Below are 26125 nucleotides of genomic sequence, written 5' to 3' on the forward strand. Positions count from 1 at the left end.
ACTGATTTAAAACACAGGTAACATCATTGTAAAGAGTCAAATTGACACCTGTGTTTAAGAATGCAGACAGGGATATGCTTCATGAAGCCTAGTCCACTGCACACTTAGATACAAGCCTCACCACCTAGGCTCCCCAGGAAAGCCCAAACATGTACCTTTTTTCCTCATATTTAAAAAGTGACGCATCTATGCGTCATTTTTTAAACCTTTGCGCCACATTATACTCAAAAATGTAAAAACCATTTATTTTCCCCAAAATCGTTTTTGACATCACATTTAGGAAACACCGCACAGATCATATTTACAATCATCTGCCTCACAGCAGGGATAAGACTGAGGCAAAATCTTGCACCTGCCTCACAACAGGAATAAGACTGAGGCAAACGCTTTCACATGGAGCTTCACAATTTTACAAAATACAATTCCTCTATGCAAACAAACTCAATATGCTTCCTACACGGAGTTAAAACACAGGTAACATCATTGTAAAGAGTCAAATTGACACCTGCGTCTAAGAATGCAGACAGGTATATACTTCATGAAGCCTAGTCCACTGCACACTTAGATACAAGCCTCACCACCTAGGCTCCCCAGGAAAGCCCAAACATGTACCTTTTTTCCCCATATTTAAAAAGTGACGCATGTAGGTAGATGCGTCACTTTTTAAACCTTTGCGCCACATTATACTCAAAAATGTAAAAACCATTCATGTTCCCCAAAATAGCACAGATCCTATTTACAAACATCTGCCTCACAACAGGGATAAGACTGAGGCAAAAGCTTTCACATGGAGCTTCACAATTTTACAAAATACAATTCCTCTATGCAAACAAACTCAATATGCTTCCTACACTGAGTTAACACAGGTAACATCATTGTAAAGAGTCACATGTATTTCTATTAAACATGCACACATTCTTTATTCCTTTTAAAAAATGTAAAAACCATTCATTTTTCCCAAAATCGTTTTTGACATCACATTTACAAAACACAGCACAGGTCCTATGTACAAGCATTCCATGTCACGACTAAAACTTCACAATTTTACAAAATACAATTACTCTATGCAGTAAAAACTTTTTACCAAGCATTATCAAAAAGCATGACACAAAGCAACATTAAAAAACCACAATTTGCTTGCAAATCGTCCCCATAGAGTATACAAGTCTCTATGTATATTAAATGAATCATAACTCACCTTTACAAATATTTTAGGAGATTCAGAACCGTGTCAGATACACACACCAATATTTCTTTAGCAGAGCAAAATGTATGTTCTCCAGACACTGCAAACCATAAAGGCACAGAAAACCTCTAATTCTACACACATATTGCTCATGGTAACCAATCAAATCTCTTCCCTCTGTATTTTTAAACCAACACCCTTCCCCCCCCTCAGCCCTTTTCTACCTGTTACCATAGCAACTCCCTCCTCACTGAGCTCCCAGGGTTAAAAGTTTATTCTACAATGTTGCAAATCACCTCATCAAGGATGTTTGACCTGCGAATACACCAGCTTTTCTGGTGCAAGGTTTCTTTAAATGACTTTTTTTTAACCATTCAAATTACTTCTTACACAGAACACAACCATGCACCCTAACTTTCAGTTTTCAACTATCTCATTCTACCAATCATTGCTTGTGATTCAAGAGCACTGAAACTCCACAGTTTTTTTTGTGCAAAATCCTATTGTTCCAACTGCCATTTCTTTTCCACACTTCATCTGACTGCATCAGAATCTCCTCTCACCATGTATTCTGTCTGGATTATTGGACATAGCTATATCCACTGGGCTCAAAGGTATGCATCTACCAGACATTTTCACAACCTTGACTTACCAAATGTGAAGATTAAATGGATTGGCCACAGAGGATTGAAATGTCACCAATTGATACCATTGGTGAAAACCTTTTTGCATTTGCCACACCCTGACCTTTTAATTGTGCACTGTGGAGGAAATGACTTGGGCACTTTGACTGGGGTAGGTCTGGAAATGCTTATAAAGGACACCTTTGATCAATTGATGGCACTTTTTCCTCAAACTGCCTTGGTATATTCCAATATATGCAAAGGCAGAAATGGAAGTGGTCCAATCAACTTTGTCCACAATTTGAGAAAGCACGGAAACATGTGAATAAATCTGTTTCTGCTTACATGAGAGACTATGGAATGGGTTCAATATACAATAATAACTTGCGTTACAACATGCAAGATATCTACAGGGAAGATGGTGTGCACTTTTCAGATGAGGGGAATAGAATATTCCTCCTGAATTTAAGACTGTGCATTGGCACCTACTTGTAGGTACCTAAATCAGCCACAGAACCCAAAAGCCCTTTTCAGGGCTACCCTATCTCTGATCACTCCAAATGATTATCTTTTTCTAACTTTTTTCACTATTTCTCACCATAGTACGCTCCCCGGTACACTTCCCGGTGCGCGTACCGGGCGCTCCCCCCGCGAAAAATAAATTTTTTTTTTTTCGTTTGCCTATTTGGGCCTCCTAAGACCCCCTCAGAAAACCTAGAGGGTCAAGGAGTGCCTCCGATGCCCCCTTATACCCATTCCCAACGTTGTTTGTCCTCCATTTTCTGTCTTAAATCTACCGAAACACAAAATGGAGGACTCCCGTAGCGCTGCCGGAACGCGTACCAGGGCGCGCACCGGGAAGCGCTCTAAAAAATGTTTAAAAGTTAATTTACATAAAAACCACTGGAGACACTTTCACCAAATATAGAATAGCTCATACTACATACCAATCCCTACCATTTTCCCAAATTCGATGGAATTCCATTGAGCCATTTAGCCTGTAGACCTCTCTAAATACCCTGAGGTAAATTACTTCACAAAAACACATCTGAAGTGTTAGAATTGACAACCAATTAAAATGTTACTTTCATTTTCTATTTTTTTTCCTGACATTTGATTGGTTATGTACATGAATATAAATGAAAAATGAGGGAAACACGGCCATTTTGACTACAACTACCTGAGGTACATCTTGAAAGGATTTTCGCATTTTGTCTTCTTCACCTCTCTGTAAAGTAAGTTGATAATTTGTAAGGGGCACTTTAAGTTAATTTGTAAAAACGTTTTCTGATAGTTATTTACTGTCCCTCTGCTATAGTTATAGATAGAGATAGGCTCCTCTGTTATATTTATGGATTGACTTAGGCTTCTCTGCTATAATTATGAATTTACTTACGCTTCTTCACAGGCACTTTTTTATATTTCTACTTCCTGCCTGTTACCATACATTGCTCAAAGTTAACTTCACTGTTAAAAAATCAAAACTACCTGTCTGAACTTAAACCCAACAGTGCCATATTTCTACTGATTTTTTTTTTAATGCAAATTTCAGCACAAAAATGGAAGGAGAACAGAACATTTCCTTTGAAATTGTCCTAGAGATGAACAATGAGGAAATCATTGAACCCAATGACTTGGAATTCATGGATGAATCACGGGACCATGAACTTCTACAATGTGTAGAATCTGTGGATTTGTTAATTCAATATGAGGACGTTTCTGACAGTCAAATGTTGGAAGTTATGTTCACTCAAAAAGAGGCCATTTCGGACAGTCAAATGTTAGACGTTCTATCAAATTTTGAAAATGAATCTCAAAAATAAATTTATATTTAATAATCCAAAAATTGTTTGAGACATTATTCATTTTTATATGTAAATCTTAAACTACTACCAAATTGATTATAATGAAAAGTCAAACCTATAGTATACTGTGCAACTTTTTTGTTTTACATAGTAATTTTGCTCATAGATACTTCCTTTCTCCCACTATATTATCTCCAAAGTGTATTTGACATCTATTTTTCATCTCCTGCCTCCATGTTCTTTATGTTTTCCTGACAGACTATGGTATGGATTCCATATACCACAATAACTTCTATAACAACATGCAAATTATCTACAGAGTAAACGGTGTACATTGAATTTAAGACTCTGCATTGTTACCTACATGTTGGTACTTAAATCACCCACACAACACAACAACTCTATTCAGAGATACCCTACCTCTAAGCACTTTAAATTATTATTTTAGTGTTTCACTGAGTCTTCCCCATGTGTGGGGGTGGGGGAGGTATGTGTGGGGGATGTGCGGGGTGTGTCTGTGAGGTGTGTATGTGTGTGTGTGTGTGTGTCTTGGGGGGATGAGGTGTATGTCTGTGTGGGGTATGTGGGTGTGGGTGGGGATGTAGGTGTGTAAAGTGTTTGTGTGGGTGTGGGTGTGTGGGGTGTTTCGGTGTAGGTGGAAGTGTGGGTGTGTGAGGTGTGTGTGGGGTGTGTGTGGGGAGTATGTGTATAGGATGTGTGTATATGTGGGATGTGTGGATGTGTCTGTGAGGTGTGCGTGTGTGTGTGGGGGGAGGTGTGGGATATGTGAGGTGTCTGTGAGGTATCTGTGTGTGCGTGTGTGTGTTGGGGGGGTGAGGTGTATGTGTGTGTCTGGGTGTGTGGGATGTGTGGTTGTGGGTGTGGATGTGTAAGGTGTCGGTGTGGGGGTGGGGGTGTGGGGTGTTTGGGTGTGGGTGGAGGTGTGCGTGTGTGAGGTGTGTGTGGGGAGTGTGGGGGTGTGGGGTTGTGTGCGTGTGGGTGTGTGTGGGGCGTACTTGTAGGTACCTAAAACAGCCACAGAACCCAAAAGCTCTTTTCAGAGCTACCCTACCTGTAATCACTCAAAATGATTATTTTACACTATTATCTTCACTATTTTTCACCAAAGTACGCTCTCCGGTTCGCTCCCCGGTGCGCGTACCGGGCGCCCCCCCCCCCCCCCCGCGAAAATCGGAAAAATTCATTTTTATATGTAAATCTTAAACTACTACCAAATTGATTATAATGAAAAGTCAAACCTATAGTATACTGTGCAACTTTTTTGTTTTACATAGTAATTTTGCTCATAGATACTTCCTTTCTCCCACTATATTATCTCCAAAGTGTATTTGACATCTATTTTTCATCTCCTGCCTCCATGTTCTTTATGTTTTCCTGACAGACTATGGTATGGATTCCATATACCACAATAACTTCTATAACAACATGCAAATTATCTACAGAGTAAACGGTGTACATTGAATTTAAGACTCTGCATTGTTACCTACATGTTGGTACTTAAATCACCCACACAACACAACAACTCTATTCAGAGATACCCTACCTCTAAGCACTTTAAATTATTATTTTAGTGTTTCACTGAGTCTTCCCCATGTGTGGGGGTGGGGGAGGTATGTGTGGGGGATGTGCGGGGTGTGTCTGTGAGGTGTGTATGTGTGTGTGTGTGTGTGTCTTGGGGGGATGAGGTGTATGTCTGTGTGGGGTATGTGGGTGTGGGTGGGGATGTAGGTGTGTAAAGTGTTTGTGTGGGTGTGGGTGTGTGGGGTGTTTCGGTGTAGGTGGAAGTGTGGGTGTGTGAGGTGTGTGTGGGGTGTGTGTGGGGAGTATGTGTATAGGATGTGTGTATATGTGGGATGTGTGGATGTGTCTGTGAGGTGTGCGTGTGTGTGTGGGGGGAGGTGTGGGATATGTGAGGTGTCTGTGAGGTATCTGTGTGTGCGTGTGTGTGTTGGGGGGGTGAGGTGTATGTGTGTGTCTGGGTGTGTGGGATGTGTGGTTGTGGGTGTGGATGTGTAAGGTGTCGGTGTGGGGGTGGGGGTGTGGGGTGTTTGGGTGTGGGTGGAGGTGTGCGTGTGTGAGGTGTGTGTGGGGAGTGTGGGGGTGTGGGGTTGTGTGCGTGTGGGTGTGTGTGGGGCGTACTTGTAGGTACCTAAAACAGCCACAGAACCCAAAAGCTCTTTTCAGAGCTACCCTACCTGTAATCACTCAAAATGATTATTTTACACTATTATCTTCACTATTTTTCACCAAAGTACGCTCTCCGGTTCGCTCCCCGGTGCGCGTACCGGGCGCCCCCCCCCCCGCGAAAATCGGAAAAAAAATAAAAAATGTTTTTACCCGAGGGACCCTTTTATGGCCCCCACATCAAACCTAGGGGGTCAGGGGGGGTGTACCCTGCCCCCTTTTGGTCATTTCCCCCTTTGTTTATTGCCACCTCTTGTGTCTCGATCCTACCGAGACACAAGATGGCGGCCGCTGCAAACTGTTTCGAATGTTTATAGACACCCGAGAGCCAATCGGCTTCCCGTGCCCAGGTTGCGTCAGCGACCGGGGCGCTCCCCGGTGCGCGTACCGGGGCGCGGCTATAGATATATAAAAATTTTTTAACCTACATTACTCAAAATCCTCTGGAGCACATATCTTGAGACATAGCAAAGGCACATCGGGCTACCAGTCCCTACAATTTTGCCAAGTTTGGTGAAAATCCATTCAGCCGTTTGAGCTAAAAGTGCGACAGACCGCCCTATGGAAATTAACATGGGGAAAACACGTTTTGGGACCCCCCTTTTATCTCGGCCCCCGCTTGACGAATCCCCCCCAAACTTTCAGGGAAGGAGCGGAGAGCCGCGAGGCAAAGTTGCTGAAAAATTCAGGCTGATTCCTCAACCGGCGCCAAAGTTATTCCAAATAGAATGTTGCGATTTCCCTATGGAAATCGATCCTAACTATAACTACCTACTGGCGACCACCAGTAGGTAATATATATATATATATATATATATATATATATTACTGTTAGAAATGGCTATTTCTGGTAGGCTAAGGCTGACGCCAAAGCCAGGCAGAAACCACCATTCTAGTCAGGGCAAAGGAGTCACACGCCAAGATAACCCCTGCTCACCCTCTTGGTAGCTTGGCGCGAGCAGTGAGGCTAAACTCGGAGGCAATGTGTAAAGCATTTGCGCCAGCGCACAACAGCAACAACATACTAGGCACGCCACAAAAGGAACTCCACACAAGATTATATTAAAATAACTTTTGTATTGTCAAAACACATCAGATAAAAATCACACATGTACATTGTGCCAACTGGCACGGGCAACATTCATAAGGGATTATGTACATGACAGGGCCACATGGGCCACTGTCAGAATCAACGCTTTGTAGATATAGAAATAGCACTTATAGAACTTAGAATAAGTATTGCAAAAAGAATAACAGTTGTAAATCACATCCAGTAACTACTGGGGACAGGTAAGTACCACCTACACATCCCTAAACACCTTAGGAGGATGTCACGCTGGGGACCAGGACCTCCTGTACTAAAAAAGAACAACCACCTAAGTATCACACAGCATTTAGGGGTCTAAGAAAGAACACATTACCCATGATGCATAAAACACATTCAGAGGAGTAGTAAAGGAAAACCACCTGATGCATAAACCTACACATTCAGCGGTGTTAAGAACAAAGCACATGATGCGATAAAAATACATTCAGAGGTACCATAACAATACAATAGCGCAAAAGTCACATGATGTCTAAAAACATTCAGAGGTGCAGGAATAAAAACCATACAATTGCGCACAACTCACATAAGCCACCACCTGTGGCAGTCCCTAGGCCAACTGGCCTTGTTGGGGCTAGGACGCCCTGTGTCTCAATGTCAGGGGCCTAAACGGTGCAGGCGCCCACTACTTGCTGGGCACCTGTGAACATCTTAGACCTAAACGGTGCAGCTGCCCACTAATTGCTGGGCAGCTGGGGAACTTCAAAACTGCGCCAGGGCCATCACTGACCCTTAGACGCAAACTGCGCCCACTGCTGGAGCCACACAGGCTCTGGAAACAAATTCCTCGCAGGCAGGAGGGGGCGGGCACCGGCAATGTGCCCCGGCGCCCCCTCTAACTAAAAATGACCAAACGCTGGAGCCACACAGGCTCTGGGCATCACATGCCCCAAACGTTGGAGCCACACAGGCTCTTAAACTAGATATGGCCGTTAGAGCCCTCAGGCTCTACACACAATGGCCCCTCGCGCCTCGCTGGGCTCGTAAGTACAACTGCCCTCAAGAGCCTCACTGGGCTCTAAATAACGATGTGCCCCCCTAGGGCCTCCGTGGCTCTAAACACCATCTGGGCCCTGAGCCTCTCAGGGCTCTACACATGTTGGGGCGACCCACTGCCAACCGGGGCCTCCCTTGAAGCCCTCGTGGCTTCCCACTGACAAGGAGCGCGAGCTCGCGCTACTGGGGGGGGGGGGCGGACACCGACAATGTGTCCCGGCGCCCCTCCCTTTCGTCTGCCCCACTCACTGGTTGCTCCCTGTGCTCTCGCCGGTCTTCGGTGCGGCGGGGGCGGCATCTGAGGAGCTCCTGCTCCTCACAGACTCTCCTTGCTTTGCCCGGTCCCTGTCTCGGGACCGGGACTCAGAGTGGAGCCAGCAAGGCTCCCGGCGGCAGTCTCCTCTTCTGGGTGAGTGCACCGGGGCGCAGAGTAGGCTCCTGCCTGCCCCGGTGCCCAATGCAGCCGCGACTCTTCTCTCTCGGGGCTCCCTCCGCACACGGGAGCCCCGTCACCGGCCACAGCTCCACTTCTCCTCTCGGGGCACCAGCCAATCCCAACACGGCAATGGGGCGGGACTTCCTCTGCAAACCGGAAGTCCCGCCTACGGTCAGGCGCAACGATGCCTGACTTCCTGGGCGGCCATTACACACAGCTCGGGCCGCGGCGGTGAATAAAGGGGCACAACAAGGGGTGGGCACCCTCGCTATTAAAATAAAACACAGAAGCGAGGTGGGCACTCGCAAATAAGCAAATAAACGGGCAAAGTCGCAGGGTAGGCACCTGCCAAACCTCACGCAAAATGCGTGAGGGCGCCACACTCGCAATGGGTTCAAATAAAGCGCTCTCCCAGCGCTATAAGTAATATACAGCGCTCCCAGGCGCTATAAATACCAGTCAAGCGCTCCCAAGCGCTTAGGCTTCAACAAGCCTGGGTAAAGGCAAGAAAAAAGGTCTCTTGAAGGAAAATGCAGCTTCTCCATGCTGCCAAAGGTCCCAGAGAGTTCAAGGGGGCAAAGCAATGTCCCCCCCCATCAGCCCAAGCAAGGCTGAGGGGTCCCCCAGGAGTCCAGGAAAGTCCATCAGGAGTCCAGGGGCTGGGCAGGGCTCAGGGATTCCCCTGAGCCCCAGCAGCAGCACGCCCCTGGCAGATTCAAGTTAGAATCAAGAACATTTTGGAAGGGGACACAGCCCCTTCTTATACACAGAAAAGTCTTTGAAGTCTTTGTGCAGGCAATGTGAGAACCAGCTAGAACTGGTTATAGGGAAGTCCTGTCGGTATCAGGGACAGAGGTGACAGTCGCCCAGCGGGGGGTGGAGCCAGCATTGTGACAGGCAGGCACAGCCTCACTCACTATCAGGTGCGATCTCCACCCACTTCCCTGGCAGCAGATGCTGCCTTTAATCCACGGGCTGACTCAGACAACCTCCTGGGGGCTCTGCAGCCCCTGTCACACTCAAACCAGACAGTCAATCCACAAGCAGGCCCAGGCACTCTGGGCCAGGCTCACCAGCCAATCACACGCCAGGCACAAATTACACAAATATGCCAACTTCTCAAAGTGGCACTTCTAGACTAGACACAATCATGCCGCATACACCATTTCGCCGCATTCAATCTCACGAGTTCACACATATCAAACTCGACCCTGCACTCCCCACACATCAGGAACTACCATGGGCATACACATTCCCCATTCATTCCTATGGGAGGGCAGGTCACTCACCACACCTACACAGAGAGCACCCGCACTTTACACTGTACCACAGTGAAAAAGTGCGCAGAGGCCTAAAATCACCAACCCAGGTTCCAGAAACAGGCTAGGAAAAAGCTAAAAGTTTCGGGGTGAACCTGCCAAAAGGGCCAGGTCCAACAATTACCTACTGGCGGTCGCCAGTAGGTAGTTATAGTTAGGATTGGCTACCATAGGAAATCCGCAACATTCTATTGGGAATAACTCTGGCGCCGGTTGAGGAATTTGTGTGTAATTTTCCAAAATTGTGGCCTGCTCTGCTCTGCTCCTTCCCTGGAAGTTTCGGGGGGATTCGTGAAGTGGGGGCTGAGAAAAAAGGGGGGTCCCAAAACGTGTTTTCCCCATGTTAATTTCCATAGGACGGTCTGACAAGTTTACAGCCCGAACCGCTGAACGGAATTACGCCAAACTTGGCAAAATTGTAGGGACTGGTACGCAGATGTGCCTTTGCTATATTTGGTGAAAATTGCTCCAGTAGTTTTTTTGAAAATTTACTTCAAAAACACATATATATTTATAAGCTCTCTCCAAGCGCTCACAGGTGTGCGTACCGGGGAGCGCACCCTGCGTGCTACGGGAGTGCGCGAGCGGAAAGCAGATTGGCTGTCGGGTGTCTATCAACATTCTAAACAGTCCGGAGAGTCCGCCATCTTGTGTCTCGGTAGAATCGAGACACAAGAGGTGAAAAAGAAAGGGGGATATAATTAAAAGGGGGCAGAGTAGACACATCCTGACCCCCTAGGTTTTCTGAGGGGGGCCTAGAAGGACCCTGAAGGGCAAAACAACTTTTTTTTATTTTTTTTAATTTTCGCGGGGTAAGCGCTGGGTGCGTTCCCAGGTGCGCGCTCCGGTACGCGCACCCTGAGCGCACCACAGGGAAAAACAGTGTAAAAAATTATAGTAAAAAAATAATTTAGAGTGCTTAGAGGTAGGGTAGCTCTGAAAAGAGCTGTTGTGTTATGTGGGTGTTTTTTGTACCTACAAGTAGGCACCAATGCAGAGTCTTATATTCAAGAGGAAAACTCTATTCCCCTCATCTGTAAAATGCACACCATCTCTCCTATAGATGTCTTGCATGTTGTAACGCAAGTTGTTGTGGTAAATGGAACCCATACCATAGTCTCTGAGGAAAGCAGAAACAGATTTATTCACATGTTTCCTTGCTTTCTCAATCTGTGGACAAAATTGGTTGGACCAGTTCCATTTTTGCCTTTGGCATATATTGGAAAATACCAAGGCAGTTTTTGGAAAAAGTGACATCAATTGCCCAAAGATGTCCTTTAAAAGCATTTCCAGACCTACCCCAGTCAAAGTGCCCAGGTCATTGCCACCACAGTGCACAATTATGAGGTCAGGGTGTGGTAGATGCATAAAGGATTTTACCAATGGTATCAATTGGTGACTTCTCAATCCTCTCTGTCCAATCCATACAATGTCCACATTTGGTAAATCAAGGTTGTAAATACCTCTGTTAGCTGCGTATTTTTGACTCCAGTGGACAAAGCTATGACCTACAAACTAGACTTTTGGCATCTTGAAGGTAGATGTGCTTGTATTCAGATGAGTTGCGGAAATGAAATGGCAGTTTGAATGTAAGAGTTATGTAAAAAAGTGGTTGAGATTCAGTGCACTTGAAAAACAAAAAATGATTGGTGCTTTCTTAACATTCTCCACTGAAAACTAGGGTGCATGCTTTTGTTTTTTGAAAGAAGTCATTTCAATGGTTGAGGAAAAGTCATTTCAAGAAACATTGCACATGATTAGCTGGTACATTGAGTGGTCAAACACCCTTGCTGCTTTTTTTTGCAACATAGTATGATGAACTTCTGAACTGTGTGCTGGGTGAGGAGGGAGTTATCATGGTAACAGGGGAATGAGCACTGGGGGGATGGGTGAATGTTATGTGACTTTCAAAGTGTTCAAAAGTACAGCCAATTAAAATGTGCAGTTTGTTACTCCACTTCATTAACTCCTTCTCTTACTCCTTCTGTCCTCTTACTTCTACATTCCCCTTCCCTCATTCTCTCTCTGTTAGCCTCATTCTCTCCTTCCCCTTAGTCTCTCACTCCTTTTCTATCACGCTCTCTCCCTATAACTCAGCCATACTCCTACACTCACCTTCTTTCAGACCTTTTCCTTTACTTTCCTTCCTCTCTCTTCCCATCCTTCGCTCCTTCACTCTTTTCCCTTCCCTTACTCTATTTCAGTAACTCCTTCTCTCAATCCCTCTGTCCTCTAACTTACTCACTCTCCTTCTCACTCTCTCTCTGTTACCCCCATTCTCTCCGTCCTCTTAGTCTCTCACTCCTCTTCTATCACACTCACTCCCTATAACTGAGCCATACTCCCACACTCACCTTCTTTCAGACCTTCTGCTTTATTTTCTTTCCTCTCTCTTCCCTTCCTTTACTCCTTCACTGTTTTCCCTTCCCTTAACTCCACTTCACTAATTCCTTTTCTTACTCCCTCTGTCCTCTTACTTCTACACTCCCTTTACCTCATTCTCTCTCTGTTAGCCTCATTCTCTCCGTCCCTTAAGTCTCTCACTCCTCTAATGTCACGCTCACTCTCTATAACTCGGCCATACTCCCACACTCACCTTCTTTCAGACCTTAACCTTTACTTTCCTTCCTGTCTCTTTCCTTCTTTTGCTCCTTCACTCTTTTCTCTTCCCTTACTCTCCTTACTCCACTTCACTAACTACTTCTCTTACTCCCTCTGTCCTCTTAGTTCTACACTCCCCTTCCCTCTTTCTCTCTCTGTTAGCCTCATTCTCTCTGACCCCTTAGTCTGTCACTCCTCTTCTATCACGTGAAAGCAGCAATGCGTCACTTATCAGTGCGCTCTACTTGCGACATTCCTGTCGCAAGGAGTTACAGATACGTCAGTATTTCTGACGTATTTGTAAGCGCAAAAGTGACGCATTGCTGGAGTGTGTCACAAAAGTGACGCAACTCCAGCAATGCATCCTTTCACATGGGGCAAGCCCCATGTGAAAGGGCCTGCGTCAGTCTTACGCCTGCTGTGAGGCAGGCGCAAGATTTTGACGCAACGGCGTCCTAAAAGTGACGCAGTGAAATCTCATAGATTTCACTGCGTCACTTCTACGACCCTTCCTTGTGTTAATACGCCCCCTTTGCATACATTATACCTGGCACAGGTATAATGTGGCGCAGGGGTTTACAAAGTGACGCATCTACCTAGATGCGTCATTTTGTAAATATGACTCAACAAGGCGCATTTTTTACACCACTGGTACGTCAAAAGTGACGCATGGCCTCCTAAATGAGGCCCTCAGTCTTCTACTCTCACTTTTTCTTTCACTTTCTCTGTCTCTTCACTCCCTTACTCACCTTGTCTCACACTCACTTGCCTTTATCCAGTCTGTATCTCCACTCTTTCCTCAACATCACTGCTCTTTTCTTACCCTTCCACACCCCGTTCCTTTACTACATTTTCTTCACTTATCCTCATTCCCCACGTTCACTCTCCTTCTCCTCACTCACCTCCCACACTCACCTTCTTTCAGTCCCCCTACTTCACTTCCCTTCCCCTCTCGTCCCTTTCTTTACTTTCTCACTCATTTTCCTCTCCTCTCTCACTGCACTCCACTTCAGTTACTCTTTGATTTTTTTTTAAGAATATAGCTCTTTTTTGAGAATTGGAGGTAGTTCTAAAAAGAACTTTTTTTTTCTTCTTTTTTCGTTTTTTTCTCAACAAAAACAGGGAATGTCAAACTGCTCAACAGGAGCAAAAAAAAGAATCAAAATTAGCGGCGGGGACAGCAGCGGTGGTTCTCTCTTGCTCGGACAATGGTCATAATACTTTGTTCACCATAACAAAGTAGTTCACCACAATCTTTACAGTTGTTTGTGATGCCATGAAAAACAGGCTGAATATTTGGAATCAGCTGTTCTGGTCGCCCCCTCACCGATACAGTTGCTCCTCCAGTAGAAGTAGAGGCACCATCCCTTGGAGCCTCTCGTGCCAGAGCCCTGACACTCTCCCGGGCATAGTTCTGAGGATGCCTGCGTTGAACGTGGCGAATCATAGTTGAATTTCCAAAACTGTACTTCCTTGTGGGGTCTCCTCGGGAAAGTACAGTATGGCAGATCTTGCACTCCACCTTTGGAGCATTTACTTTCTTTTTATCAGCAGGTATTGAGAAAAATTTCCATATGAAGTGCTCCTTTACTCTAGGTTGAGGAGCCTCTTCTTCAATGAACCCATCTGAGTCCTCACTGCTTCTGGTGGGTCTAGCAGCCATGATAATTCTAAAAAGGGTGAGCAGCAAAAAACAGGTCTTTCAGTCACAAAAGTGAAAGAAGAAGTGAAGGAAATGGGTGGGGTTTTCATTCTTTGTAAAAAAAAACTTAGCAACCAATGAAAATTGTTATTTTAAGGTCACATGACTTGACGCGCTTACGCTCCGCGCACCGGAGCGCTTCCGGGGGCGCTTACGCAGCACGAACGTGGGCGCTTCCATGGGCGCTTAGGCGGCGCGCCTAAATGACGTTTTGCTAGCTTTACGGAAATGCAAAATCATTTTCATTCAGAAAATCAAAAATACTACTTTTATAATCATGGTACTGAATGTCTTGCATTATTATTTACTTTTCATACATATTTTTTTTTACGAACGCAGAAATAGCGCTCTCGCCGCGCTCTCGGGTGAGCTTACTGGTGCGCGCACCTTGAGCGCTCCAAAACAAAATGATATGGGTGAGCTTACCGGTGCGCGCACCCTGAGCGCTCCAGGACAAAATGATTAAAAAAAAAAGAATACATTGAACAAATAATAAAAAAAAAAAAATTTATTATAATTAATAGTTATAAAAAACAGATAATAAAAAAAAAAATTGTAGGTTACAAAGTCGATATACAAAGGAATTAGCTTTTTAAAACTATGAAATTCACTGAATAAACCATAGGTTTCACAAACGTTATAGTTAGGAATTAGCATTTAAAAAACCTTTGAAATTCACTAAAAAAAAATAGGTTTCACAATCGTTATAGTTAGGAATTAGCATTTAAAAAACCTTTGAAATTCACTGAAAAAACCATAGGTTTCACACTCGTTATAGTTAGGAATTAGCATTTAGAAAACCTTTGAAATTCACTGAAAAAACCATAGGTTTCACACTCGTTATAGTTAGGAATAAGCATTTAAAAAACATTTGAAATTCACTGAAAAAACCATAGGTTTCACACAAGTTATAGTTAGCTGAACATTTTACTCATACAAAACCATTGAAATTCCCACGTTATAGTTAGTTGGACTCACTATAACTCGCGCGGCCCGCAATCCACTGCTGATGATGGCATATATTACATCATTCATGACATGGTCAGTGACATCACTGATGACATCACTGATGACATCTCAAATGACATCACTGATGATATCACTGATGACATCATCCAGTGTCTGTGTGTTTCTGTAAAGTTAAAATATGTTAAACATATTGAAGAATGAGTGTATGTATGAGTGTCTGGATAAAGGATTTAGTAGGTGCGTGACTGACTGTATGAGTGGGTGATTAAATGTGTCTTACTGAATGCATGGGTTAGTGAGTAAACTGTTTGAATTTGTGCATCATTATGTCTGTTGTTGTGTAAGCTGCTCCATGTATTGATTAGTAGTTATATGACTGGCTATATGGGTTATTCATTGGTTGCCTAGGTATTCGTATGTGAGGGTGAGTGTGTGTGTGGGTGGCTGGGAGGTGTGTGACTCTGTGCATAGATGTGTGAGCAGTTGATTCACTTGGTGTATGGGTTCAAGAGTGCATGTGGAAACAGCTGTATGGGCGGTTGACTGTGTGCATGGGTGTGTTGGTGAGTGAATATATATCTCAGTGCTACATGTCCAAGTAAGTACATATGTAAAACGCAGTGCATGTGAGAGTTGGCATATATCAATGACTGTACTAGCTAGTGAAAATCGAGCTATTTGTATCTGTCAGACAGTCCTAATGTTTTTTCTGATGCTTTATTTCACGAAAATATCTGAAGCGCTCGAGCCAGAGCTAAAAAGCTAAATTCGTTTAATGTTAATGCACAAAAAAGATGTATGTACCATGACAAATGCCGATTTCAAAACAGCTTTGTAGCTCTACAGTAACTCTAGGAAAGTGCAATATACTATCACCTGTTAAACAACAAAACATTGATGGCTTTGGGTAAAACGCAACCTACGAGGATGAAGTGGACAACCACATTTACTTGATTTTCACCCCTTCCCTCTTCACTGGAAAGCATGAAGCTTGGTGTGTCCAGTATACATTTCCTTGTGGGACCATTTATCACATAGTATTAAAAACCAAGAACAAAGCAGAAGTGATAGAATCGAAAGTGTGTATAATGCAATTTATTTTCCTTTTTTCAGAACACCTCTCATGATTGCTGCTAGCAGTGGTCAGATTGGTTTAGTGAAACTGTTAGTTCAGAATGATGCAGACACCTTTCTCAAAGATGATACAGGGTGGACTTGTGATGATTACGCTCATCAAAATGGACATCATGCGTAAGTATTTTTATAGTCGTTTTTAAGTAAATTGCATATAATTGTATTATTTAACATTCTTTACATGTCTGTATTTAACATTTTTATCTACACCTGCCTGTGCACACATGCTTCAACACTGTGCAACGTAGCTTTGTTTTTTAATTTTTAATTTTTTTTTTAGGATTTGATTTGACTTTTGCATTCGTTTTGTCAGTGGAAACAAATTGTGTATATGTTTCCTCTAAAGATAATTGTATTTACACTTTCTGAAATTTACCTCTACTTTCTTTAATACAGATTGTGCACATCTTGGTTGATGCCAATTTAGATATTTTTGTATACATTCAACTTATCAAATTGGCCTTTGCTTAGGGGTTTAATCATGAGATTCTTTTTCATTTTGATATATTTAATCTCTGTATTTCTGCCATATATTTGTATAGCTACTGACTGTTTTGTTGACTGCTAATATTGCATTAGCCATTAGATTAATAAGATGCCACGTTAACTGATGAGTTACTTAACTGTTTATTTAATAACTAATAACTGATTAATGATAGGCCACCTGCAAATGCTTGTACTGATTTGTACCCTTTTCGAACACAATTTAACTGTTTAGGGTTTTTTCTGTGCTCTGGAAATTGCAATTTAAGACTATTGAAGTCTATGTAGCCTATATACCATCTTTTATCTAGTTTGGAAAATAGTTTTAAGAAGGTAAGACAGCTGTTTGTGGCTCATTGTTAAGAAATTAGGGAAAACGATTTCAACATGAGGTACCTCTGATAGAGCGCGCAGGTCACCCGACTATATGTTTACCATACTCACCTGGGCCCATATACAATTAACATATAACTTAATCAGGTAACCTTTGCTCTACTACCAGATATTTTTTCCCTACTACGTCCTGTACCATTAACTTACCAACCCTTGTCGCTGGTACCTGTAAACCTATTGGATCAGAGAGTTAGTTTAAAGATAGGCAGCGAAAATTAACATTGCACTCATATAATAACCACAGACTCAGGAAAGTTTTAAACTTTTTATCTAAGTTTCCTAAATGGTCATGATCCAAAGATTAAACACCAAAAGACTTTCGATTATGAAGATCAAAATCAAAATGTAACTATGCAAAAGATGTATTAAACTAATTTCAATCATTTAGCAATAGGGAGGGTAAAGAGAAGGAACATAAAATATAATCAGAATGTTTAAGCATTTAACAAAAGGGAGGGTAAAAGAAGGAACATAATATGCAAACATGCAGCAAATAAAACATGTAGCGATTAGGAAGGGTAATTGAGGGAACAAATCAATGACAAACCCACATAGATTTTATATTTACCTAGAATGGTGTGAAGAACTAACCCTGGCCACAGGTCAGTTTATAGGACAGAACCCCAAAAGTTGCAGTCGCCAGTAGGCAGCAGGTGCAGATCAGAATCAGGACAGGTAAAGTCAAATTGGATCAGGACAGGACCACCAAAGGTTAAGACCGGCACCTGCAGTTCAGTTGCAACGCCTGCACTACTCCATCTCTGCAGCTAACAGCCAGTACCCCGATTAGGTTATCGATTTCCCCGACAAAGTGCTTCGCCAGCACTTCAGCTCCCAGAACCCCGATTGGGTTATCGAATCTTCTGACAGAGTGCTCCGCAGCCCTCTGCTCTTAGTCACTTATTGAGTGCGTTGGGTCAGTGACAGGTCAGCTATTCGGACAAGTCGGACAAATTATCTAGCTAAGCCTACCCTAGTTATACTATTTTTCAGGTCAGTGCACCACCCTCCAACGTTGCAAGGGTAAGGATCCCCAATTTTGATTGGACAAGGAATGAGGATAGGTCATCACACCATACGAAAATGACACTTTTCTTTTGAATATTCTATTAATGTTCCCGCCCATCAATTTTTATTTTCTCACGTATATTTTATTCCACCCAACAATGAATCTTCTATCATTTGTTACATTTTAGTTCTTATTAGAATTCTGTTTCCCCTGTAGAGTTCAGGAGGTGAGGTTACCAGGCGCATCTTGGTTCAATGCCATGACTCGATGGATTTTAGATTCTTGTGCGCAGGCTCAAAGGTTTCAATATGGAGTTCAGCGACATGCATCAGGCCCAAATTGATTTACATGTAAGAATAGAAAAGAAACAGTTTGGGAACAATGAATAAAAGAATGCACTGTATACCACTTATCTCTACTCTATTCCCATTACTTTATATTTAACTATTGCGTTAAGGTTTAAGCAGAACGAACAGCTTAGCAAAAGCAGCAGTGCGAGCTTCATGCATGCTGTAACACAGAGCAGCCATTTTAATTCTAATGCGCAGAAGCAAAAGATTCCCTCCAAAGCAAAGAGTAGGTCATGTCACGTGAGTGTGACGGACGCATGCGAAGTAGAAAATCCCGCGTAGCAGCAGCCATTTTAATGCAAGCGGATTATATTTAGTAAAAGCACATATGCAAGCTTCCCTCGGATGTCGTCTAATGCGATATTAGTAATACGAACATGTTGATTAATGTATTAACGTTCTGTCGAGAGGACTGAATACAAGCAAGTCACGTTACGTGCGAATCCTTGCTCCATCACCTCTGTGCGCATCGCTCCATGTATCCAATCATGTTATCAGAGAGAAATACTTTATTTGTTGATTAATAAAAATCATTACAAAAGAGATTTGTGACAGAAACTTGTCTAACCGGAATCAAATCTTTATTCGACAAAGCACATATATTTCATTGTCTTGAGGATAACATCAAGATACATTGTAAAGTGCCTTTGTGCAGTGTCTTACATCTAGCAGAGATAATGAAAGAACTCCTAGTTATTCCAATTCGATCGGTCTAATATCATGTTATCAAAAAGCCATACACCCTCGCTTGGTTCCTGCCTTAAATCCATGACTGTGTTTTTCATGGCTTCTGTCTCTCTGACTGAAATCTGCAGCATAATTATGTGAAAATGGAATTCAAAATTCTGTAGCAAGTAATACTTCATACTAGAGGGCGCTAGGTGGCGCACGTTCGGAATGGCCGCACCTCTGTGAGGCTCCCGACGGCCGGCTCCTAAATTCTTTTAATTATCCTGCATTCCTGACGCGCTAACTGCATTGGGGTTCCGGCACGGGCAATCGGAGGCGGCTGTGAAGCTGGCGGTGCCGGCCCTGTGCGAAGCGTCGCGGTGATTGCAGACCCGCGGCCGCGGTGGAGACCCGGGCGGGGAAATCCTGCGCCTGCCCTGGTTCTATGCTGCCACGAGGTGAAATGCCGCGCGGTGCCTATAGACGGCTCGGCGACGCCGGGAAAGAGACAGCGGGAGTCCCGCCTAGAGCTGCCAGATGAGAGGAGGTATGCGCTGTGGATTCAGTGGCGGCCTTGGTCACGTCGGTGAGTTTTTGCCACTTTATTGATTGCCTGCACGAGCTGGGAATCTCTACTTGACACCTGGGCACAAAATGGCGGACTGCTGAGTGACACTGAGAGAGGCCTAGAAGGAGGTGACGCTGGAGTGAGGGCCGCAGATGTGACTTCTTTTGGGACATACTGCATGCTATACTAGCGGGAGAGTGCGCCACAAGGACAGAACATTGCGGAGCGCGCAGGATAGTGGTGCTACTCAACACGCCTCACACTACTTGTGTAAATGCTCGCTTGCTTACCGGAGGCCTGACTGCATATATTGTATTGGACTTTCAATACGGTGGGGTGGCACCCTGATCACTGCTTGTGGCACTATATACTCTGGCGCGACCATTCATAGGCGGCCACGGGACTCTATGAACTTGCTTTGCTCGCAATCATCGACTGCACTGGGAAGACGAAGGGTGCATTGAAACGATCTTTGAAAGCAATTCATCGCTGATAATTGAAATAACTTCTGTGGTGCAGTGGGTGGCCTGCTACGAAGGCTGAGAGGTGCGGTGGACGGGCATTCAGTGGCGCGGGCTGAAGATTATAGCTGCTGCTGCGGCGGGAAACCTTGACTCAATAGACTATTGGAAAGGGTAGTGGGCCTGACTCCTATAAGATGGGCCGGACGATGCCCGTCAACCGCGATTAACGTTTGAAGCTAGGAAGTCTGGGCGCCCACCGGCTACGGAGCTTGAGCAGAGTGGAGGAGAAACCTCAAAAGAGCAGGCAGCTGAAATGTCTAGTGACATGCGTACCAAACTGTCTGAGATGCGACAATGGTGGACAAGATAGATACAGTCACAACGCGTATGGATGCCATTGCTCGCACGTTGGACGGACATGATAAGCGATTGAAAGAAGCGGAGCAGCGGATCTCGGATACGGAAGATGTCACTACGCAGCTGAAAACTGCTATGTCCCAGATGGACAAACTGAAGAAAATGATTAATGCAAAGAATGAGGACATTGAAGCTCGCAGCCGAAGAAAAAAAATTCTAATTTTAGGCGTGCTGGAGAGCACAAACACTGGCAGGCTGGAGGGCTATGTGGAGAAGATGCTGGAAGCAGTACTCGGCAAGGACGTTTTATCACCGCACTTTGTTGTAGAACGGGCCCACAGGTCCCTTGGGCCCGACCTCCGCCGGGTAGCACACCTAGACCCATTATAGCCTGCCTCCTTAATTATAGGGATCGGGATGCGGTGCTCAAAATTTCCAGGGAGAAGCGTCAACTCAATTATGACGGGGTGAATTTTACCATTTACCCGGACTTTACCCCACTTGTGCAGGAAGAGCGCCAGAAGTTTACTGCTGTTAAGCAAAAACTGCGGCAGGCACAAGTGGAGTATGCTTTGTTGTACCCTGCACACTTGCGAGTTACTTTCCAAGGGAAGCAAACGATTTATACTAAACCGCAACAAGTGGAAGACTTCATACGGACATTGAAACGGCGGAAGGAAGCGAGTACGAACATGATGCCGCCTGTGACACCCATCTCTCGGATGTTGAATGAAATATACCACTTAATCTACACCGGCGAAACTTTGGACTGGGACGGCTCATCTATCACTCTGGGAGTCATAATGCTGTAGTTCTATGTACCATATTATAGCTGCTGTGAAGACAGTTTTTTGTACGTTAGATGAGCAGGAATCTATCGAGAAGCTGAGCCGGACAACCTCGCGGCCCAAAGGGAGACGGTATGGATGCAAACGCTCTCCTGCCTTGGGGCGAGGAACACGTGAGCCACCTGGAGGTCTTTCCCCCAATGGGAATACCCCTTCTAAGATGTATTTTTTTGCTGTTTTGGGGGGGGGGGGGTTACTGGCATGATTGGGATGCTTCAGTGGGAAGAGGGAGGGTGGGGAACGGGGGGGGGGAGTCTTGTTGCTGTTAGGTTTGGTTGTAATGAAGAGGAGGCATTGCATGTATGGACTTGGTATTTGCTACTTTACATAAAGAGGCTGTATTGTCGATATGGGGGAGGCGGACGGCATGGAAGGGCAGGGTAAGGATTCTGACTTGACTATTTTATCTTGGAATGTGAGGGGGTTAAATGATGCACGCAAATGTAGACAGATATTGGCGTACTTAAATCGACAGCAAGTTCAGGTAGACACACTTACACCCTCGGTCACAGAACAACTTTGCTGCTCGGTGGGTATCGGTTCGTATATTCTCATCTTATTCCTCCTACGCAAGAGGGGCTGCTATCTTGATCAAACGGGGTGTCACCTTTGCGATGGTAGGCTCAATGCCTGATCCACAGGGTCGATATGTTATTGTTTGGGGGAGGCTGGGCAGAGACACGGTGATGCTCGCCTAATGTAGATACCCCTGATTTCTTTGCCACGATATGGGGGAAAATAGTAAACATAGGGTCTATGCATGTAATATGGGGAGGTGATTTTAATGTCAGTTTGGCTCCTGCAGTGGATAGGGCGGAGGGTACAGTGCAATATCATAATAGATCCCAGGAGCTGTTGGTTGATAAAATGGCAGAGGGGGACTGGGTGAATGGCTGGAGGCGACTACGCCCACATGTGAGGGAGGGGACACATTTTACATCACACACTGGATCGTGGGCACGGCTGGACTATTGCTTGCTGTCTAGGGGATTGGTTATGGGCCTGGGACATGCTGTGCACCTTCCTCGTACGTATTCTGACCATTGTCCAGTGAAACTCACGCTTACCATTACCTAGACCGCGGCCTACTTGGAGGCTACAGCCGAAGGCGTTGCTTGATTTAGTATTCAGAACAGAATTGGAGGAGGAGATAAGGAATTTTTTCATTAGGAATAAGGGGTCTGTGGACAGCATTGAAATTATCTGGGAGGCTTTTAAAGTCCCCATACATGGCTACTGTATCTCTAAGAGTTTTGGGGTCCTGAGGGATATCCAACGTACATTACGGACTCTAGAACGCGATATGAAGAATCTTGAGGAATGCATGGTGAGGGGGGAGATGGGGACGATACAGGGTGAGTTCAGGGACAAATTGTCTGCATATGAGGAAGAAGCCACCAGGGAAGCCAATTTTAGAGGGCGACATTGGGTGGCACGTAGATATGGGGAGGGGGAGCGCCCGGGGAGGGCTTTAGCGGAGATCACTAGATGCCCGAGATTCAACAATACTGTCTGGGAGATAGAAACGCAAGAGGGCAGTCTAAGGCACGACACGGAAGGAATACCAGCCACCTTTAAGGCGCACTACACAGCACTTTACTCTACACAAAGGTATGATGAAGTGGACTTAGAGGAATTTTTAGGGGATGTGGCACTCTGTTGGTTGACTGATGTTCATAGGCAGTTCCTGAGTGCTCCCTTAGAGACTGACTAGATCCGGGAGGCGATCATGTCCTTACAAAATGGGATGGCACCGGGGTTGGATGGCTTGCCAGCCGAATTTTAGAAGTGCTATGTTGATATCATGGCCCCGGTATTGCGAGAAATATTTGAGGAATCTATGGAAGTAGGAGTCTTACCTTCCTCGATGAGAGAGGTGGTTATTACATCACTGCTAAAACCTGAGAAACCTCCACAGAAGCCAGATTCCTATCGACCTTTATCGCTCATTACCTGCGACACCAAAATTCTGGCAAAGGTTTTAGCTACCCGGTTAACATTATTAATGGATAAGATAGTTCTCCCTGATCAATCAGGATTTGTCCCAGGGCGAGCCACTACTCATAATTTACGCACCCTATTTTCATTGATACAAACGGTAGCGCCGGAATTTCCGGTTGCGGCAGTTTTTTTGGATGCCTCGAAGGCATTCGGCTCTGTGGAATGGAGCTACTTGTTTAAAGTGTTGCCGAGAATGGTGTTCCCGCCCATGTTTGTGTCATGGATCAAATTGCTATATTATAAGCCATCAGCTAAGGTAGTGATCAATGGCCATATGTCCTCAGCTATAGAACTCTCCAAGGGCACGGGCCAAGGCTGCCCGCTCTCACTATTGCTTTTTGCAATAACGATTGAGCCATTAGCGGCCAGACTCCGTCATATTCACAATGACAAAGCATTTCAGTGTTATCAGGGACAACTGTTTATATAGCTCTATGCTGATGACATTACGCTCTATGTGGGGGACTCTGAGCGAAATCTTAACCCCCTCCTGAGGGATTTCTTGGTGTTCGGACAGCTTTCGGGGGTTAACATTAATTGGGGAAAATCACAATTCTTCCCGCGTACGCCTGTCGTTTCTAAATTCCCCATAGACTTTCCTTTAGAGTGGTGTGACGGCTACCTTAGATATTTGGGTATACAGGTATCCAGAGATCGTGAGGAAACGCTTAGACTGAATTATGGCACAGCAATAACTAAATTAGAGGCTAGGGTCACCCGGTGGATCTCTTTGCCATTATCGCTGGCAGGTAGAGCATCTCTTGTGAAGATGGCGGTACTCCCCCAATTCTTATACTTCTTCCTCAGTATCCCATACTACCCTGGTGCCTTCTTTTTTAAGACATTACGGTCTGAATTGCTACGCTTGGTGTGGGGTGGCAGACAGCCTCGTCTCAAATGGGCAATCATTACACAGCCATATGATAAAGGAGGATTTGATATCCCTGATTTTGAGCTTTATTATCTCAGTGCGCAAGCTCACTATGCTTATCACTGGATGGCGCCTACGCCATTCATGCCCCAGTTAGCTGTTGAAGATTGGGTGGCTCGCCCGATCCCACTCAGTGGCATCATTCATGGTTCACTCAGTGCTGTGGAAACACCTTTTACAACAGCTACTTGCACAATAGATGCCTGGCGAGGTATAGCACGCATCATGGGAATACACCTTTTGTAATCGCCGCGCCTTCCCCTCACTTATCACCCGAGCATGGTCATATTGCAGGAAACGGGGTTTCGTGCCATGTGCAAGCGGCTGCATGTTACTAAATGGGGTGATTTGTTTTCTGATGGCCAATTTCGAACGAGGGAACAGCTATTCCAAGATACTCACCCCACACCATTGGAGATCTTTTTATATGTCCCTCCACGTCAGGGAATGCAGATGTTACTTCCAGAATTTCCTTGTGAGCCGGAAACCTTTGCCCCATTGCACCTCATCCTTAGTTCCCCTGACGGGAAACACCTAGTATCGAAACTGTACAGAACAGTACGGGCGGGCAGGACAGGTATTACCGGTTCAGCTCGTATCCATTGGTCGGAAGACTTGGGTCAAGAGATATTGGACGATCAATGGAGATATTGTTGTAGTATTACAGAAAATGTGTCTGCTGGTTGTAGATTTAAAGTCATACACTACAAATTTCTGCAACGTGTGTACTACACTCCTGCCAAGAAATATTGGTTTTACTTATCAGATAATGACAGATGTGCAAGGTGTCACAGAGCTGGGGCGGGATTCATACACCTGGCGTGGGAATGTCCAGCTATTCATGCATATTGGACGCAGGTCCATGAGGCTCTCGAACACATGATGGGCACTACCTTTGACATGGTCCCCTTGGTGATGCTATTGGGATGTACAGCGCACATACCTAAACAGACCAAAAAATTCTTAGACATTGCTCTCCTATTAGCGAAACGTAGAATTGCTTGCAGGTGGGGGCGGGGGAGAGCTCCGAAATTCAAAGAATGGATACATGATCTTGTGTACTGTCAGGAACAGTCTTCTATATATGCGGAACTGTTACCAATGTCCTCTAGGCCAAAGGATATCTGGGGTCCTTTACAGACTTTTTTGATGTACACTGAAGAGGGTGTCTCTGCGGAGTCTGCAATGCCAAGGGAGGCTGGGACTGGAGACCTAACTACGTAATTTTGAATTTATGGCACTGTTTATCCAGGTAATAGTGCTCCTGTAGCAGAACGCTATAGCAAAATTGTTTCTTGCCTTTTTTTACTGTTCCACATCTGTGTTATGCCACAAGGAGAATTAGTGTTATATATTGTTACTTGAGGTACCATCTTGCTATATGTTGCTCCTTCGTGCTCCTTCTGACTGGAGAACTGTGATGCCCCCTTGTTTGATGGACTGCCGTCCCAAAGATGCTGAATGGTTGGACTCGCCTATGGACAATTGCATTATCGCCTCATACTGTATGCCTCTGAATCTTGTATCTAAGGTCTGTATAGTCAATGCACCGAGTTGGATGAATCTGTTATACTGCTACTGTTTGTATAATGGCAAAATGTCTTCAAAAATAAAATATTAAACTTTTTTAAAAAAAGTAATACTTAATACTCAAGGGCAATCTGGTGGTAATAACCTGTTCCAGTGAAGACTTGATCCACAGTGGCCATCTTCTTTTGGATATTCACTGTTCCAGTGTACAACTTTAAACCTGTTAATTTATAGAAGACCCCCTTGTGATAAAGTTACTTATCTGTCACATTACTTCTAAACTGTGGTTATCCACTGTATCTATAATCTGTACATCTCCCATACTATCCTATCCATCTCCCTTTCTGTCTTATTTGCTTCAGTGGCAAGTACCAAATGGCATTTGTTTTTTAATGACTGAGGGTGTAAATTAAATAGTAGGCGGTGCAATGTAAGAAAATG

The 26125-nt window shown here is 44.5% G+C and overlaps 1 protein-coding gene across 10 annotated transcripts in view; it reads left to right on the forward strand.

Annotated features, from left to right (window-relative positions):
- Positions 1-26125, forward strand: part of ANKRD26 (ankyrin repeat domain 26) — a 1096841-nt gene that overhangs the window by 230591 nt on the left and 840125 nt on the right. For all 10 annotated transcript variants that reach the window (XM_078674324.1, XM_078674330.1, XM_078674326.1 and 7 more), the window contains exon 5: positions 16061-16198. In XM_078674324.1, the coding sequence (XP_078530450.1) occupies positions 16061-16198 (138 nt within the window). The remainder of the gene's footprint in view (positions 1-16060; positions 16199-26125) is intronic.

This window comes from Lissotriton helveticus, chromosome 1_1, assembly GCF_964261635.1.
Source record: "Lissotriton helveticus chromosome 1_1, aLisHel1.1, whole genome shotgun sequence".
Taxonomy (NCBI): domain Eukaryota; kingdom Metazoa; phylum Chordata; class Amphibia; order Caudata; family Salamandridae; genus Lissotriton; species Lissotriton helveticus.